This window comes from Microtus pennsylvanicus, chromosome 7, assembly GCF_037038515.1.
Source record: "Microtus pennsylvanicus isolate mMicPen1 chromosome 7, mMicPen1.hap1, whole genome shotgun sequence".
Taxonomy (NCBI): domain Eukaryota; kingdom Metazoa; phylum Chordata; class Mammalia; order Rodentia; family Cricetidae; genus Microtus; species Microtus pennsylvanicus.
The window spans coordinates 45,947,660-45,967,282 of record NC_134585.1 but is presented as its reverse complement, the minus strand read 5'-3'; the positions used below and the strand labels follow the sequence as shown (position 1 = coordinate 45,967,282).

The 19,623-nt window shown below is 41.6% G+C and overlaps 1 protein-coding gene across 1 annotated transcript; it reads left to right on the top strand.

The window, feature by feature from the left end:
* The first annotated feature begins 925 nt into the window (after positions 1 to 925).
* On the top strand, positions 926 to 18,607 carry LOC142853716 (glutathione S-transferase alpha-3). Its single transcript, XM_075978897.1, has 7 exons — positions 926 to 984; positions 5,429 to 5,536; positions 10,658 to 10,709; positions 12,087 to 12,219; positions 13,652 to 13,793; positions 16,297 to 16,428; positions 18,271 to 18,607. Exons 2-7 carry the CDS (start codon positions 5,450 to 5,452, stop codon positions 18,388 to 18,390), a joined length of 666 nt encoding a protein of 221 aa, XP_075835012.1. The 5' UTR covers positions 926 to 984; positions 5,429 to 5,449; the 3' UTR covers positions 18,391 to 18,607.
* Positions 18,608 to 19,623: the final 1,016 nt, after the last annotated feature.

Below are 19,623 nucleotides of genomic sequence, written 5' to 3'. Positions count from 1 at the left end.
CTCCCAGGCTGCAAACAAGGCAAGGTAGGAACACAGGAGTCCATCCCCCATAATTGTGAGGGGAGAGAACAATGTTTTCCCTCTTTAAATATTTAAGTTTATGGAAAGCATTAATGGTTCCTCATTGGCCAAAATGATGGAAATCCAGCACTATTACACATTGTGATTACAAGTATAAATTGGACCAGTCATGCAGAGTACAATTCAGCGAAATCTCATCTAGGTTTCAGAAGTATACTCTGTGATGAATATGATAAAGAAAGGGCATATTTCTCAACAATTGTCCTGACCTTTAGTGATGCCTGCCTACAGTTCATGAGACCTTTCCATAGACTGTGAGAAATACAAGAAGCCATAAAGACTACCACTGGGGTGGGATCACTAAGAGTTTTAAAATAAATATTGCCTCTTTAGTTCTTTTTCATTATATTACACCCCCCCATACATTCGTTATTCCAGCAATCTTTCACCTGAGAACCTGCCAAAGACAATCACATTTCTGTGTCTGAAATGCAGCTGTTTGTCCTGTTCCTCACCTGGTGGCCCAGTCAACAGAAACACTCCCCAGTGCCATCAGCTTCTTTACCACATCTCCCAGCTTACTTAGAGATTTCCCACTTGCTTTAGCCCTTGCCTGCCATGCACGAAAACCTCACAGGGAGTTTCTTGTGAAGTACATCCTCACTGACACACAGAGAGTTAAATCTGTCTGAATTCCATTCTTCAAGGTCTCCACTAGCAGCATTGAAGAAGTAACACATTAACCAAAATTTTAGCAACCTAAGCATGATTTTGCACTTTTCTTCTAATCTCTCATAGAAACTTCTGGCCATTGGGCAACGTGGGTGCAGCTTTTCTCTTATTGGATTGTCTCCCTTTAACTGGGAAGGGCTTATTCAAATTAAGAACTAGCTTATAAAACAACAGGAACTCTTTTTTATTTTTTGCTGTGGAGTTCCTTAGAGTGAACAGTTTTTTCACAAGGTAAGTACTGAATCAAATCACTTTTGCTAATACACACACATGCATACACACACACAAACAGACGCACAGGCACACACAGACACACACACATACTCACACAAACAGACATACACACAAAGACACACATAAACATATACACAGGTACACACCAAACACACACACATGCAGGCACACAGACACACATGCATACATACACAGACACACATGCACATAAATAGGTCTACACAGACACCCACACAAACACCCACACAGAGACACACACAGAGAGAGCTACACACACACACACACACACACACACACACACACACACACACACACACAGAGACCTTTGGCACCTAGAAAATACTTCAGCACAAGAAAACTTGTGTTTTGTACTTGCATTATGCAGGCTTGTTGTGCTTCAGGACTGCCTAAGAATTGTTTGTTTCATTTCTGCTGAATGCATTGTTACAGAGATGCAAAAATGAAGGATTTAGAAAATTGGATTGTGAGAATTTATTTGTAAGAGACAATTTGACTTCATGAGGAGGAAACAGAGGGATAACAGCCCTCACAAACTGGCATTGAAGCATGGCACTGATGCTAGAGTTTCTTTCTCCGTAGAGGAAACCAGTCTGCACTTGGGGACTGTGATGCTGAGGGATTCTGACCTCTACCACCCAAGAGTATTTCACACGTATATTCTCTATCTTCAGCCTGTGACAGCCCAATGTCTTCCCAGTCTCAGCAGCAGGGGCACATGCTGAGCTCTGGCTGAAGATCAGTGAAGAATCTAACTTCTCAAGGACTAGCACTTGAGAAGCATGAATAGAAGGGACAAGAAGTGGAGCATTTGGCAGTTAGCTAGAATGCACAGATCGTTAGAATGTGAAAGTCAACAATACTATGTGACAAATTTACCACTGGGAGGAAATGGACTATTATAGAAGAGAGATTGTGAGATTTTCTGGAAGATGTCAAAGTAACCAGGTCTAACAATTCACAGGAAATGATTCCCTGGGAAACGATATTGAATAGATGTTATAGAAGATCAGACTGGCAAGATGCTGCATAGTAATTCTTGTGTGAAATGTGGTCCTGATTTGAAGGAAGGAAGGGGCATCTCAGATCTTCAAAATCATCTCTTTCTAGCACATAGCAACCCAACCCCAGTCAAAGGGATAGTGTCCCCCATTCTCTTAGCTGACTTGCCCTCTCCTATGTGTCACTTGCTTAGCCATCTGAATCAGGATCTGTAGGTGGAGGTTCCTAGAAACAGGAACATGAAGTTACTTTTGACCGCATCTGCTCTGCTGGTTTGCACAAAGCATATGAATACCTGCAAAACCTTACAGGGAAAGGACCAAATCAGACAGTGTTCATTTCCTGATGCATTGCAATTGCTCTACATGGGGTTGCTGGTGTGTCAAACACATGCTTGTCTCCCTGGACTTAGGGCAATGGCAGCATGCTTGTACAATGCTTTTATTATGAGTATTATGTATATTCATTTATTGTATTTGTCATTGGTCCCTGAAGGTAGGCAGCTGTAACTGTCTCTATAGTCAGAAGAGAAACTGAGACTCTGGTTTAGTAATCTACAGAGTCAACATGTCTCTAAATGGATGGGCTTATCTGTAAGACTCCCTTCTACCTCTTAAGCATTGGACACTCTTAACAAGATGTTGGGATTCACCACAGATGTGAATTTACTACTGGACTCATTATAGATTTGTTCTCTTAAAAAAGAACCTTGTTTTCTTTCCAAAGTTTTTTTTTCTTCACATTCAGTTAAATTGTACTTTGTTGTTTTTATTTTGAGATAAGATCTGATATATATATCAACTTGGCCTCACACACTCACACACTTTATCCTTCTGCCTCAACATCCCAAGTACTGGGGTTATAGTCATGCACCGCCACACACAGAAGCCAGTTGTCTTAATGAAATAGAGTTGTGTTACTTCTCATCATACTGAGTTTCTTAAGCCTTCAAAGGAAAGTACTGAAAATCTTTACCAAACTTTCTTTTCCTGCAGTTCCCAAAAAGCTGTTCACAAAAAGGCATTCATGAACTAGAGACTCCATTTTTTCTTCTTCAACCTTGACTCGGCTGAAGGACTCTGGGAAAATAGGCAGTAGGCCCTCAGGAGAGCAGCATGGGGCTCAGGGAGGGCTCTGGGGTGGACCGGAGAAGGCTTGACCTGTAGCAAGAGAAAGTCGCTGATCAAATGCTGTGAGAGTGGGAGAGTATTGTTTCTCTCTGAACCTGAGGAAATTCTCTGTAAGTGGAGCACCAGGGACCATTCCCACGGTGGTTGCAGACTGGGCTGTTAGTCCTCAGAACTGACTGTGACTGAGCATCATGTTGAGACCCCATTGAAACATTCAGTCTGTCTCATTCTCATTCTGTTGACTTTGTGAGGCTGAGTGGTAAGCTTCGTTCTGGCCGTGAATTGACCTTTGGAAGGCTGTTGTTTAGAAATGGACAATGTTGGCGTGGATAGCATTATGATGAAATACTATGGAACGTGATCCTCTATTAATGGTAATAGAATTAGTGAGCAGATATAAATCACTTGGCTCTGTGTCCCCAACCATCAAATACCTGAAGCCAAGTGAACTCTACTCTCCCTTTCATCCTGTTAATTATCCCCTAAAAAGAACATGAAATATTCACATTCTACACTGTAAGAACAATGGAATGATTGCATTGTCAGTGTTTTCATAACATCAAGGTTGGCGCTTAGGATTTCTCTATATAAGCGATGATATTTATAGTAGTTTGCTATTTAAATACAAGTGCACATACTTTAAAACATACACCTGCTGGTAAGAACAGGATATTGTTTCAAACTGCACAACACCAAAACTTTCCAAGAAAAAATGTAAGGTTTTCTGACAGTCTTTGAGTGTGTACAGGGAAAGGGAGATTCCCCCAAGTCCAGCACTGGAGCCTCTGGTCTCAGTGACTCCTGGATGTTTAGTTTACTCTCCTGACTTCATTGGCTCCATCTATCCCATGATCCACTGCTCATTTTCTGTGATATTTGCTGTGTTCCACCTTCAAGCCATCTGAAATGGGAGCATCAAATTCCCTTGCTGGACTCCGCACGATCCCTTATCCACGCATAATGACCAAATGAGCATGGACACATGCATGCATCCACACACACAGTGCACACACAGCTAACTAAAACACACCCACTTTCTTAACCCTTTCTGCATGCTGACACTTCCTATCCTCTTCTATTTCTTTAAAAAGTGGATTTCATAACACAACTAATGATTTCCACCGTATTTTGAAAACCAATATCATAATTAATAAAATCTTTGGTTTTGAATAGAAGAGTGTATCCTAGAAAAAGCACTTCATTTTGGGCAGGCTCCCTTATAAACCTGTCTCTACAGTCTTACACTGCAACTAAGTCTCAAAAGTCCCATTAGGTGATTTTTTATTAGGATAAAATGAAGATGAACTGATGAGGGTACCCAGTGTGACAGACATGGACACCCCTGAACTTGATTGTGTATTCTGTAAAATGAACTCAGCAAGACCTCTTTTTCTTGCTTTCACCTAGAAATGCAGACACAAAAAGAAAACCACATTCCAAAGAAACAAGGAATTTATGTCTCTTGGCAGAATACGGCAGTTTTAGAGGACAACTGAGTTATTCTTGGCACACACTCTCCATGTGGTAAAACACATTTTTGATGCCTAATCTCTGCTTTTGATCCAATGCAGTCTAACAGCTAAATTGCTGAACAGTGCCTGCTGCCCTGGTCATTGTTGCTAGCCATGATTTAGGGTTTTGATGTGCTCGGTTATGAGCCTTCTTGCATGAGGATACAGACCCTTCTTGGTGTTATTCCTCTCTGTGAGTTTTCATGTGTACCATTGGTTTGCTGTGATTGTGAACAATGCATTGAAGTTATCTGATATTCAGTTTCCTTAACTGAATAATGAGAAATAGCCAGTTCATGTGGTCATGTGATTATTAAAGACGGTATGTTAGAAAGGATCTGAGATGGACAAGTAGCTCAGGAATAGAGTTTGTTTAGTGTATGAAAAGCCTGGGTTAGACCTTCACCAAGATGTGGAGGAGGAGGAGGAGGGGAAGACAAAAAACAAGAGTGGGGTGTAATGGGTGGGACCGTTAGAAGGCAACAATGAACTGCAGTTTGCTGGTACTCTGTTTGCCTCTTGGGTCCCACACATTATTGTCCTCCAATCTGACAAATAAACCAGTTTTTAGAAAGTCACATTTTAACCAATGGAGACACTAAACTGGTTTGGCACAATCAGAGGGTGGTTCTGGGTGGGTAACGATTTTGATCAAGGAACATATTCCTGGAATGTCTCCAACCCTGCCATGAGGAAGGCAGATATCTCTTCAGTGTAGCTGCTGTCCAAACATTCTGATAGGAAAGACTTAAGAATAAGGTGTGTTTCATTCCTGTTTAGGAAAACCAACTGATTGCTGCCATGGCAGGGAAGCCAGTCCTTCACTACTCCGATTGCCGGGGCAGAATGGAGTCTGTCCGGTGGCTCTTGGCTGCAGCTGGAGTAGAGGTATGTTCTGACCTGAGTCATTTTAAGTTGAACCTGCAATTGATTTTTGCCAATCATTTTCCTCATATGAGCCATCAAAGTGTCTTCCTGGATGACCTAAATTAAAGCCTGCCGGCTATTAAGTGTCCCACATACTTATCCTAATAGATTATTAATTGTTTTCATTAGCAATTAACTTCTCAGCAGTTAAGAGCACTTACTAGCGTACATAATGGAAAAAGATCTTCACCAACCCCACATCAGACAGAGGGCTGCTCTCCAAAATATACAAAGAACTCAAGAAATTGGTCATCAAAAGAACATATAATCCAATAAAAATGGGGTACAGACTTAAACCGAGAACTCTCAATAGATGAATTTAAAATGGCTGAAAGACACTTAAGGAAATGCCACCAGAGAAATGCAAATCAAAACAACTCTGAAATTCCTTCTTATACCTGTGAGACTGGCCAAGATCAAAAACACTGATGACAACTTATGCTGGAGAAGATGTGGAGTAAAGGGAACACTCCTGCATTGCTGGTGGGAGTGCAAGCTGGTACAGTCACTTTGGATATCAGTATGTGATTTCTCAGAAATTAGGAAACAACCTTCCTCAAGACCCAGCAATACCACGATTGGGTATATATCCAAAGGATGCTCAATTGTGCCACAAGGACATGTGCTCAACTATGTTCATAACAGCATTGTTTGTCATAGCCAGAACCTGAAAACAACCTAAATGCCCCTCAACTGAAGAATAGATAAGGAAAATGTGGTTCATTTACACAACAGAGTACTACACAGTGGAAAAAAATGACATCTTGAAATTTGCAGGCTAATGGATGGATCTTGAAAACATCACATTGAGTGAGGTAACCTAGACCCAGAAAGGCAAATATAATATGTACTCACTCATAAGTGACTTTTAGACATAAAGCAAAGAAAAACCAGCCTACAATTCACAATCCCAGAGAACCTAGACAACAAAGATGATCCTAAGAGAGACATACATAGATCTAATCTATGTGGGAAGTAGAAAAAGACAAGATCTCCTGAGTAAATTGGCAGCATGGAGAAGGGTAGAAGGAGAGGAGAGAAAAAAGGAGGGGAGAAGAGAAAAATATATAGTTCAATCAAAACAATTTTTTAAAAAAGGACACTTGCGACTTTTCCATTGTACCTGAGTTCAATCCCAGCATTCACTTCAGGCAGTGAACACCTGTAATTCCAAGTCCAAATCCCTGAGTTCTAGCAGCCTCCATGTACACACACACACACACACACACACACACACACACACACACACACACACACACACCGTAAATCAGAGAGGGAATAAAAATAAGTCTTCAAAAACACTAAAGAAGTCTAAGTAATTTATTAGTGCTTGCACACATACATCAGCCTCAGTCAGATGGAGGCCTGGGTCTTTGGTGTCACCATCTTTCTCCTTTATATCTTATCCTACTGGAAAGTCGTGGGGGCAGTGACAGGCATGAATTGTTGTCCTCTGTGAGGACAATATCCTCTTCTAATTAGAGCAGCTGTTGAGGAGTGATGTCACTCTGCAGGAGCTCTCTTGACATTTTTGAAAGCAGCTATTGGAGCATGATCTTCCTCTGCAAATGAGAGGCTTTTCCATGTTAGGGTCCACGTTTTCAACTTTAAATGAATGTTCCTGTGAATGTTCCTAAATGTCCCACTACACTTCTACTTTTGTAATCTGTGGCATTCACCATGCAGTGATGATTCTGAAATGCTGCTGTAATCTATGGAACTACCTTTGCACAGTTTACTGTAGACCCAAACAGTGTTATAGAGGATGTGAGAGTACACGAAATCTGACATTTCCTTCAAGAGATTACAAAAGAAGAGGTGTATATGAAACTCTGTAACTTGAGAGACGATTGTTGAATGTAAGTGAGGGGTCCAATGAGGAACACAATAATTGTCTGTTATTTGTATACGTATCCAACATGGCAATAATTAAAGGACTGAAGCATACACTCTTAGGAAATGAATGTAATTACAATGCAAATACACACTCTGGAAGAAGAATGGGCAGGAGACAAAGTACAAACCTTCTATTAACCATGAAATAGGTTCATTCATATTATCCAGAGAAGTCAGGTTGTCTGCTGGGTCCTGCAGATACAGGCCGTGAAAGGAGAGACGTAGTGCTGACCTTTGGGATGCACACTGGCAGCATAATAGCACAGCTCTCATCTTAAAAGGAATCAGAGACAGTTTATTCTGGAGCCATTCCAGTGACCATTGCCAGGGAACACAGATTTAGGCTACCCTAAACTCCATGTTCTAAGATTGTCTTAGGGTTTCTAGTACTGTGAAATGACACCATGACCGCAGCCACTCTAATAATAAGGGCTGACTTATAGTTTCATAATTTAATTTGTTATCATCATGATGGAACACATAGGCATACAGGCAGACATGGTGCTGAAGAAGGAGCTGAAAGTTTTTCATCTTGACCTGCAGACAATAGGAAGTGAACTGTCTACCACACTGGATATACCTTGAGTATATGAGACCTCAAAGCCCACCTCGACAGTGACACACTTACTCCAACAAGGTCACAGCTACTCCAATTAGGTCATACCTCCTACTAGTGTCACTCCCTATGGGTCAAGCACTCAAATACATAAGTCCATTGGGGCCATACCTATTCAAACCACCACAAAAATGAAAATGACCAAAGATGACCACCACAAAAAAATCAGTTTCACTGGGTTTTATAGTATTATAGAACAAAGAAAGTCATAAATCAAGGCAAGTTTCAAAAGCATTGGTGGGTGCACTAGAGAGTTAAGGACAAGGAGATGAAGGGAGCTATTCTACAGGCCTAACAAACTCTAATGATATTCTTTGCTCTCAGATTAGTAGAAGCTAGTGTCCTGATAAGTCAATACCTTCTAAGACATTTTTATCTATTACCACAAAATATTAAGTCCAAGTTAATAGCTTCTAAAAGGTTTTATATATTATCACAAGATGCTAGTTCAAATACAAAGTGGGGCAAAGGATGTCTGTTCCACAAGGCTAAAACTAGTCCTAGATAAAGTAATTAGACTCTGGACTTAACACAATTCCAATCTCTTCCCAATGCTGAAATTCCAGTCTGCCTATCAGTCTCCACAGACATAGACTCCTTACAGGACTTTTTGTTCTCAGCCGGATACAGCTTTGTTTGCTGAATTTTCATTCATGGCATATAGATGACATGGAATCAAGCTATATGTAGGGTTAAAAGACTGTGTTTCCAACTCTTTGAGCAGAAATCCAGCGGGGATCTCTGTGATTCAGTTGATGGAGGTCTCGTCCCTGGGATGTAGTGGTCAGAAAGGCAGGGCTACAATATGAGCCTCATCTTTCAGTTGGGTTTCTGCTGCCTCCTCAGCTTCTAGTAAAGTGTTTACCAGAGGCTCAGATTAGCACCCTTGCAAACCACGTTGTGAATATATTGTCTGTATGGCCAAATCCTGTTTCAAAGCAATGAAGAAACAAGAAGAAAACTGTAGTGCCGCCACAGACTGTTTTCTTTATACAAATGGTCAATCTGAAAGACCTCTGGAGTGGAGAGACTCTCACTCAAGTCTCAGGATAACACGACCCCTCAGGAACTCACAAGAGACTGTCCTTGCTGCAATCACACGAGGTTTATTGACAGGACAGGAACCAGTGCACTAGGGCTGAAACTCATTTCGACCCCATGTAGCTGGGGAAAGGAGTATTTAAGGGAAGAAACAGTCCAAAGGGGTTAGGGAGAGCATCATTGGAAAATTCCGAAAATACCAGTGATAATCACAAGGGGGTAACTCCCTGTTACTCAAGATTATAATCTAACTTTATCTTCAGCTAGTTCCTGAACCGGAGTCACTGAACCGGTTAATCTAGATTTTTGATTCTTCTCCCCTTGCTTAGATTTTTTTTTTGGCTCTATTTTTTTTTCTTCTAGAGGGGTCTGGATTTAGCCAGGTCTTTCAAATCGTTCTCCCAAGCAACCAGATGGCAGCCTTGTGTTTCAAGAGTTCCAAGCCTCTGGGCAGAGTGAGCTCAGTGCAGGAAGAGCAAGTGGCAGTGATGGCAGCTTGCCCTCCTGCCTCTCAGCGTGACTGAAGAGCCTGCTGAGAACAAGTCACCTGGATCCTCTGGCAGTGATCTACTGTGCACACATGATGGTCACTACAGCCCACCCATCAGCAGCAACCTCACCATCACCATCACACTCCAGCCCCATCCCACCTTGCCCACTCTCATGGGGCCCTGAGTGTGATACCATGTGATCATATAGATCCACAAGAAACTGATCCATGGATCCTGATGTTCTGACATCTTCCAACCAGAAGCTCCAGAAAAGTCGAAAAGTAACTGAAAACAACACTACTATATTATGTAACGAACGATACTTGCTTTCTGTGGGGCAAGGGAGGGACTGAGTGTTTTGAAAACATCCCACTATTTTACTTTTTTATTGTTTTTATTGAGCCATATATTTTTTTCCACCCCCTCCCTTCCTCCCTCTCCCATGTCCCATGATCCCCACACTTCCAATTTGTTCAGGAGATCCTGTCTTTCTCTAATTCCCATGTAGATTAGATCCATGTATGTCTCTCTTAGTGTCCTCTTTGTTGTCTAGGTTCTCTGGGATTCCCACTAGTCTTCTAAAGAAGAATACACTTCCTCTAATTTACAAATGATTAAAGGAAGTCTTTCCTGTGTTGTTACATCATCTCACTCTGAGCATGAACCATGTAAGCAAACATGTCAGCAAGAGTCTCACGCCATGATGACTCTTTCTGTGGACGTTTGACTGGACTGCACAGTATTTTCCTTCCTCTTGCATTCCTATACCCTATGCTTTAATCAGTGACATAGGCAGAGTTCTGGGAGAGACGGTGTCGACTACAAGAAGGAGAAGCGATGTGTTGTGACCACAACTCCTTTCTTAAAAGATCTGCCATTAATTCCCACAAGCCCTGATTAGTGCACCTGTGTCCTTGACAAATTAAAAAAATATTTCCCTTCTCTTACATCATCTATGAATCGGAGCCATTAAAGCAAAAAGTCTGGAATGTAATAAAATTAATTAATTAAGATGTGCTCATTCTTTCTGTATTATAGTTTGAAGAAAAGTTTCTGAGAACTCGGGATGATCTGGAAAGGTTAAGAAATGGTAAGAACAAAGATCTGAATGTCCCCAAGAGGATTTCTGGTGGAAGCTTTAATCACTAGATATTACCTATCTAAGTGTAGAAAATCAGCAGATAATAATTGATGAAAAGGTGGCAAATTGTATGTCATGGATCTCTGTGAGCTTTTGTATCTGGAGGCTTTTCCGTGTCTCACCAAGTCCTGCTGCTCCTTTTAAAATAATGATCCTGAGACTTAATATTAATTACAAACTGTTTGACCTATTAACTCAGGCTTACTATAAATAGCTCTTATAACTAAACTGACCCTCTTCTATTAATATGTATATTGCCATGAGGCCTGTGGCTTACCAGTGGTGCTCTGGCATATTGTTTCTTGGGTGGCTATATGGCGACTCTCTTGATCCCACTTTCTTTCTCCCTGTATTCAGTCTGGCTTTCCTGCCTAGCTATATTCTGCCCTGACATAGGCCAAAGCAGTTTTATTCATCAACCAATAAAAACAACACATATTTACACCATACAGAAGGCCATCCCACATCACAGATGTGGTAAATATCTCAGGGCTGAAATTCTCTCTGTGTTTGCTAAAACCATCCCCAAAGCCCTATAAATGACCTGTCTCTGTTTTCCCATGCTTGTTGCAGTTAGCTTGGGTTCCCACACAGCCTTCCATCCACAATAAATTCACTAGATGCCAGAAGCAAATATGTCAGCCACTTATCCTGAGTTCTAATGGGTTTTACACACTAATTCCCTAGCAATACTGCATTATAGGGTTAACAGAAAGGTTGTGCTGATCATGTGAAATACTATGAGGGAGGAGGAGAGAGATTAGGAGGAACATCAACACAGATGTGTGATGGTTTCAGGCCTACCCAGTACATACTGACCCTTGGTGTCAGTGAAAACACACAGGAAACCTACACAGAAGCAGCTTTATGACCTTTTCTTGATGTCATGAACAGTCAGAGACTCTGAGGCCATATTATTATTTTCGGGGTACCAACTAATGATACAGTTATACCTCTTTCAACTTCATCCCAAAATACACTTGAACATGAGTTAAACACACCATCACATCCTGTGCAACAAATAAGGAAGTAATGTCAATATGAAATAAAAACATCAATACGATTTTAGAACTTAGACACTAAAGACACAGAAAACAAAAAAATACATAAATTCTATTCATTGAAAGGTTAGTTATCAAGTAATTTGTTGTTTTAAAATTTTCTGTTCTTTCATCAGATACTTTTTGTTTTGAAGTTTGGAGTGTGTCTGACCATGGATTAACATACATATGTGTGTCTGTGGTATGTGTGTGTGTGTGTGTGTGTGTATGTATATAATATGCCCATAAACATCTTATGCTTTTTTCTCTTTGATTCATCTGATAGATGGGAGTTTGATGTTCCAACAAGTGCCCATGGTAGAGATCGATGGGATGAAGCTGGTTCAGTGCAGAGCCATTCTCAACTACATCGCCACCAAATACAACCTCTATGGGAAGGACATGAAGGAGAGAGCTATGTATGATGAATTTACTCTGGGAAATATTTATGTTCTGTCTTGAATGAACAGAACCATGGCAAAGGACTCATGACACAATGCTTGGGTGTTTGGGCATGCATACACTGACTTCAGTAAATAAGAACGCTATGGAATTGAGGGAAGAATAGGAGGGGAGATAAGGGAAGAATATGAGGGGTTGTGTGTGTCATATGGAATAGGAGATGTTGGAGTCCCTTTGTTTAGTCTTCAGAAGCAACATTCTAGCCAATAGCTTAGACAAAGAAAAACTCTATGTGTAGTGGAGTAGTATTTGTGTGTTAATAAATAAATCTTGCCTGAAGACCAGAGGCAAAGCTAAAGCTACCAGAGGTCAGGTAATGGTGACGCACACCTTTAGTCACAGGATTTGGGAGACAGAGGCAGTTGAATCTCTGTGAGTTTAAGGCCACCCTGGACTACACAGGATCAATGCAGAAACAAATCTAGATAGTGGTGGACTACACCTTTAATCCTAGTATGAGAGGTAATAAAAAACTGTGAGTAGAGAGAGGCTTAGGCTGCTTAGTTTTCAGTTGCCTAGCCTTGGTAGAGGTAAGACTTCCTAGTGATTTGACTGCTTTACTTTTACTTTACTTTTCTGGTTTTCGAGTTGAAACCCAATTTCTGTCATGCTACATCTTTCACTAGCAGTAAAGAGAAGGTTCCAAAGGGCTGATATTCCAGTCATGATAATTACAATCATGGCCCTAGGTTACCATGTGAATCTATATACAGTCAGGCTGATTGTGGCTCATAGAGTCAGGTACAGAGACACCAGGGTTACATGAAGCTTTTTCTGGGAAGGCTGTTCATAGATGTCAAGACTGATGGAGAGTTCTCCTCTCTCCTGTATTAGATTCACACCATTTACACCAAATCTTCTGTGGAACGGTGGGTTTTTCTAAAAAAGTGAAGCATCAAGTTACCAATAATCCAGAAGTTTCATTACCAGATAAACACAAGAGCAATAAAAACACATCCTTTGGAGTGATCATAGATGTTTTACTTTTGTTCAAGAAGTGCAATGTTCAAAACGTAGAAAATGAGTCAAATATTAACAGAAGAATCGATGACAAGAAGAACATTGCTTACTAGTCCTTTGGGTCATTCAGAATGGAATGTTACTGGAGGTGGTGGTGTTTGCCTTTATCTCAGCACTCAGTAACAAAGGCAGGAGAATTCTGTGTAATTGAGGCCAGTCTGTCTACATGGTCTACAGGCCAGTCAAGCTGCATAAAGGCATCCTGTCTCCAAAAAAGTTCTAAAACAATTGATAATCAGCAATAAAAATCTATTATTATGGGCTCCATATCCCCATCAGAGGAGAGCTATTTTACCACTGCCTTTTTTGTTTTTCAAATATAAGATCTGAGGCAAGAGGGATGTGGCAGAACACATGTCTGTTTTTCAGCATTGATATGTATACTGAAGGTCTGATGGATCTGGATGAACTGGTTCTCCATCAACCTTACCTCCCCAAAGAGGAGAAAGAGGGAAACCTTGCCAAGATCAAGGACAAGGCAAGGAACCGTTACTTCCCTGCCTATGAGAAGGTGAGTGCCAGTTGCTTGACTTTTAGAGCATTCAGAGGGTCTATTCATCCTCAGGGGACATCTTCAGCTAACATAGCTGCAGCAAAAAAATGCCTGCTTTCTGTCTGCATGTTCAACGGCAGGTGGGGGTGCGAGCTCTCCGATGCCTTCCTTGTTAGGAACTATTGCCATTCACGAACCCTTAACCTGGAGGATCTATTCCCCCCTCAACTGTCCTATTTACTATCAGCATCATTCTGTGGGCTAGAGTTCTTACCATCTTGATTTTGGGGAGAAACAGATCGGCAGTCCCAAAGGAGGCAAGAGGAAAAGAGTCTGCGTGTCCTTGGGTTGTTGGTCTTCACTCCCACAATGCACTTCATTGTTGTTTATTCAGCACCCAAGCACTCCAGGCATTGTGTAAAGGTGGAGTATAAAGAGCTATTGACATAGTTAGAGCAAATGGCAGGCTTCATGTTCCCACAAAATTCTATTTTGCTGTGACTCACCATAGCATTTTTCTAACAGATTTCACAGTCACGTTTAGAACTTGGACTATATAAGCATCTGAGCCACGCTAGAGGCTGGACCTGATTGAACAGAACTCTGCAATCTTTTGACTCAGGGGCATCAAAATGAGAGTAACACATCAGAAAGTATTCTTCTACCCCAAGTATAGGGAGACCTGAAACAGGTTCCCATTAGGAGAGTATTGTACTGCTTCAGGATGGCTGCAGAGAGGCTACACCATCTTGACAGAGCCACAGAAGGGAAGAGACAGTGAGGAGATGTGAAGAAACACTGATTGCCGGAATTAGGAACACATCCCTCGGATTTTTAAGAGAAAGTTGCATAAGAATAAGGGAATTAAGTTCTATTTTCATATCCATGTGTACATGTGTTTTTTGTATGTGTGCCATCCTATTTGGAGTTCCAGTTACAGATGAAGAGGCCATGTTTCAGAAACACACTATGTCAGGCCAAACCAAACAAGGAGAAATGTGTAAGCGTGTCAGTGTGGCAGGAGCCTTGCAGACAGAGGAAGAAGCATTTGGCTTCGGAAGACCATTCACCTCTACCTCACTGCCCACAGCATTTCTCCTTCATTTCTCCTTTATTCTGCAGGTTTTAGCAATGCTGAGGTATTACAGCAAATAGCTCATATTGTCCTCATTTGTTCTGTAAAAACTTACTTAACAATAGATTATTCTTCCTTCTTTCATTCAACAGATCTGAATTCATTGATGTGTATCAGATCCAGGGCGCAGATAATAATATAGATGCCCATTTCCTCAGACTCTCCCTCTTGGCCTTTGGGATCTGACAGATTAGGATTTGTCCTGTGAAGAGATGCTCTCTGTTCATTACAGCTTGTCTCCTATATGTGAAAACAAGCCCCTTGAAGATCAATAAGACACATAAATTATAGTATCATTTGGTTCTTTTACCAAGAAGTCATTCAGATTTCTTTATGTATACATTATATGATATGTATTTGATAACATTATTTTTAATTGGTAGTGCTATGGTGGACTTTTTATTCTTTATTTATTCATGACTATAACATTGAAGGATTATTTTAAGAAATATTGCACATTACTCAATTTTATAAAGACTTTCATTCATATACAAACATAGAGATAGGCATGGTGATGCAAGCCTGTAAGCCAAGCTCAAGATGTAGAAGATGGAGGATCAGTTCAAGACTAGGTTAAGTACACAGTGAGTTTGAGGCCAGCCTGGGCTACTGCAAACCCTGTCTTCAAAATAGGAAAAAAGGAAGGAAGGAAGAAAAGGAAAGAAGGAAGGCTAGTTAGTTATATTAAAGAAAACATGAATACATGGATATCGTCTACATGGTGCTGAATTCGGCATCCTGTGGTTCTGATTTTGTTGTATGAGTTCATTTCTCCCCTCCTCCAGCCACACACTCTTCTTTCCACGATGGTATTTTTTCCCCTAGCATTCTCAAATTAATTGGAGACACACACGCAGTGAACTCTTTGTTGCTTCAACACTGCAGAAGGAGGATGCCTAGGATAAAGAACCTGAGCTAGTGTTGCAGAGGAGAAAAGGATCAAGCTCACTCTTGATGCTGTAGATATAAGGACACTGGGAGAGCAGAACAAGAAGGAATGTAGTCACTAAAGCAGTTGACTCAGGTGTGAAGGGTGTATTCACACAGGTGACACCACTTCCCACTAAGAAACTGCAGAGTACAATTAGGGGACACCCTCAAATGTCAGAGCTTCACCCCTTTAATAGGGAGGCAGAAAGAAATAGAGAGGCTAGGACTGAAAGTTTCAAACATGTTTGAAAAGCAGTGACAGATAGATGGCAAAATAGTGGATGAAGCTCGGCTTCTTGAATTTGTTCGTGAGTCAGAACTGACAGAAAAGTATGGGGTTCCATACACACATGAAAACGCAGGGAATTTGATTTGAGAAGCTCAGAAGAAGCCATGGATGCCCCATTCTGATGGCTGTTAGTCTTCAAGATCTAACTAACATCTTGAATCCCACAGGTGTTAAAGAGCCATGGACAAGATTATCTCGTTGGCAACAAGCTGAGCAGGGCGGATGTTTACCTGGTTAAACTTCTCTACCATGTGGAAGAGCTGGACCCCAGTGCTTTGGCCAACTTCCCTCTGCTGAAGGTGCTCTGTTTCAAACACTCTGGGGGCAGCCCAGACCTTACCTCATGGGAAACGATAGTTTGACCCAACTTCTAGTTTCCTCCCGCCTTCATAGCTACTTCTTGCCCCTGGTTATACCTACAAAATGAGATTTTAGACCCTAGGTCTGAGACACCTGCTATCTCAGGAAGTACACTTTTCTTGTATGATGAAAAGAGCTTAAGGCTTTGCGCTCTCTCCCCATAATCTATTCCAGCTTGGTTTTGACCCTGATTTCAATAAGATTCTCTCTTTCACTGCTGTAGCCTAGACCTTCCACACTGAACCTATCTGGGGAGGTCTTTTCAAACTTCTATATTATCAAACCTTGCATTTCTCTCTACAGAGGACCCCCTCACTGACATATTTCCACAACCAAAAACTTTCCCTGTGTGTGTGTGTGTGTATGTGTGCGTGCACGCATGTGTGCATGTGTGTATCTATGCAAGAGTAGTATGCATGTGTTCATTTGGTGTGTATGAATGTTCTTATGCATAGGGAAGACAGGGGTATACATAGGCTGCCTTCTTGGAACACTCTCTATCATGTCCTTTGTGGGAGCCCATGTGAGACCCAGCTTCTAGCTGGAGTCATTACTGTCTTAAAGAAGTCATTTGAGTTCAAGCTGGCTTGCTCTGCCTGTATCCTTCAGGGCTGAGAAAGTTCTGATTAATCCCATAAAAAGGGCATTTTTGCCCAGATAAAAGAACACATTATCTATTAAGAGAACACATTATCTATTAAGATTTGGGCTGGGTATGCCAGTTGGAGGCACTCCTCCTTAGAGATTAGAATGTACTTAGCTGAATGAGATAACGCACCCGGTTGAGCTTCCTCCCCAGGACAGTGCAGGGAGGTGGGTAGCTGACGGGACTGCCCTTTGTTCTGCCCTTTGCCTGTTACTAGTAATTTGCTTGGTGAGAAATAAACTTGGTGCTGTTTGGTATTTATCTTCAATCCTCCTGGTCTAGCCTATGTTTCTATCTTTATTTCTCTTAATCTGCCATTTCCTGTAACCTCGCACCCCCTTTCAGGTACCCCTTGCTGATTCCTGCCAGAAGGGTCTCTGACAATCCTTTCAGGAGTCAGCCACTGGGCCAGCAGCTCATCTATTCAGCTAGGCTGACTGATCAATGAATTTCAGAGCTGTCTTCTCCACCCTCTGCACCACAGCCCTGGAGCAAAGACACATACTATTGTACTTGCCGTTAGGTGGGTTCTGGGCATTCAAACTCACTTCCTTATGCTTGCATAGCAGGCACTTTGCCCACTGAGCATCCTGCAAGCTCCCCTACTGGCTCTATTTGACTTTGTTTTGTTTGGTGCTAGTGATTAACCCTTGCATCCATCAGACAAGTGCTGTAACCAGTGGGCTCTCCTGCCAGCCCCCGGCAATTCCCACTTCCCTTCCTCAGTGTGACAGCTGGTTGTGACTGGTCCCAGGTTTTCTGTTCTATTTTCTACCACTGTTCGGAACCTATTGACCCAGATCTTCGTTTTATCTATTTGGGTCTGTCTAGGTATCAACAACATCTGGGAAATAAACTGTTTGTCCTTAAATTGTAGAGAAGGATGAGTCTACAGGGTTAAAGTGCAAAGATGAGGATGCTGGGAGCAGAATGAGTCTTTAAGATACCTGGGGGGGGGGGGCTCTATTTGTTTCCCCGTCTCAACTTCATCCACCCTGAGTATCTGCCTCCGACCTCCACCTGCTGCCGATGGAGGGGATCAGTTGGTCTTTGGACTGGCAGGGATGCAGGACTGCACATGTAATAATAGCTTTCTCTTCAGCTGCTCTCTGAGGCTCTGATTTGTTTGTTGCAGGCACTGAGAACCAGAGTCAGCAACCTCCCTACAGTGAAGAAGTTTCTTCAGCCTGGCAGCCAGAGGAAGCCTTTGGAGGATGAGAAATGCGTAGAATCAGTAATGAAGGCTTTCACTTAAATCAGGCAAACACGGCTGTGTAATAGCCCTAAGGCCAGCCTTCTAAAGCTTTGCAGAAATGAAGTGTTTTGATTACATGTTGATCCTGCCTATTGTGAGGCCAACAGGTTTTCTGAGGTTTGTGCATTTTGCTATTTGTTTGTAAACAAAATTAAAATCATGATCACTTCCTGGAAAATTTCTTTGAATTTCAATAAAACAGAACAAGCTTCTTAGACTCTGAAGTATTCAAATATCACCATGAAATAGTTGTCATATCCTGGTTAAACACAAGTAAGTAGAAACCTTCATGTCAAACCCTGGCTCATACAGATATAATCTTTCCTGATGACCAGTGCCCTTTCTGACCAAACACACGCATCCATGCGCATACTCACACAGTGAAGAACTGTTTTCTTCAACTACATAGCCTTTTTCTTGTTCAAGTTCTCAAACAGTATATTTATGTTCAATATAGAGCATTCATTCCTCCTCGGTCAGCATGAATGATGAATAGAGCAAATATAATCATTTCCCTAGCCCCAGGAGCTCAAATTATTGTAAAAAAATGTAATAAATGTCATAATAAAAAGTCACTCAAACCTGTTTCAGAAACCAAGAACATTCCCCCTTTCCCTGTGTGTTAGTTCCTTGTTGCTGTGAAGACACTCCAGAGGGACAAGCCAATGGGAGGAAAGATTGACTTTTGTTCCCAGTGTCAGGGTCTTCACTCTATGGGCAGCTGGATCCATTTGTTTGGGGACAGAAATGCATCAGAATATCAAGTAGAGAGAATGTAGGGAGAGAGTTGCTTCAATCTGGACAACTGAGAAGCAGAGAAGAGGAACATTCGGGCCAGGAACAAGATATGCTCTCAAAGCCATGAAGCCCTGGCAACCTAGTTCCTCCCATTACACCCTACCTCCCACAGTTCACTGTCTTCCAACAGTGTATTCATGTGTTTTTTTTTAATCAATCAGTGGATCAATCTTTGCTTAGGTTAGACCCGTTATCATTCAGTCACATTTTAGGATTGGATAACTTGCTTGGGAACCATGATTTGAATGCATGAGTCTGAGGGCAGCAATTTGATTCTGCATCATGACACACTAGAATTAGTGGTTCAAATTAGAATGACCCCAGAGGCTCAAATATTTGAATACTTGGTCCCAGTTGGTGGATCTGACCGGAAGGATTAGGAGGTCTCCTTGTGGAAGAAGGCGTGCCACTGGAGATGGGACTTGAGATTTCAAA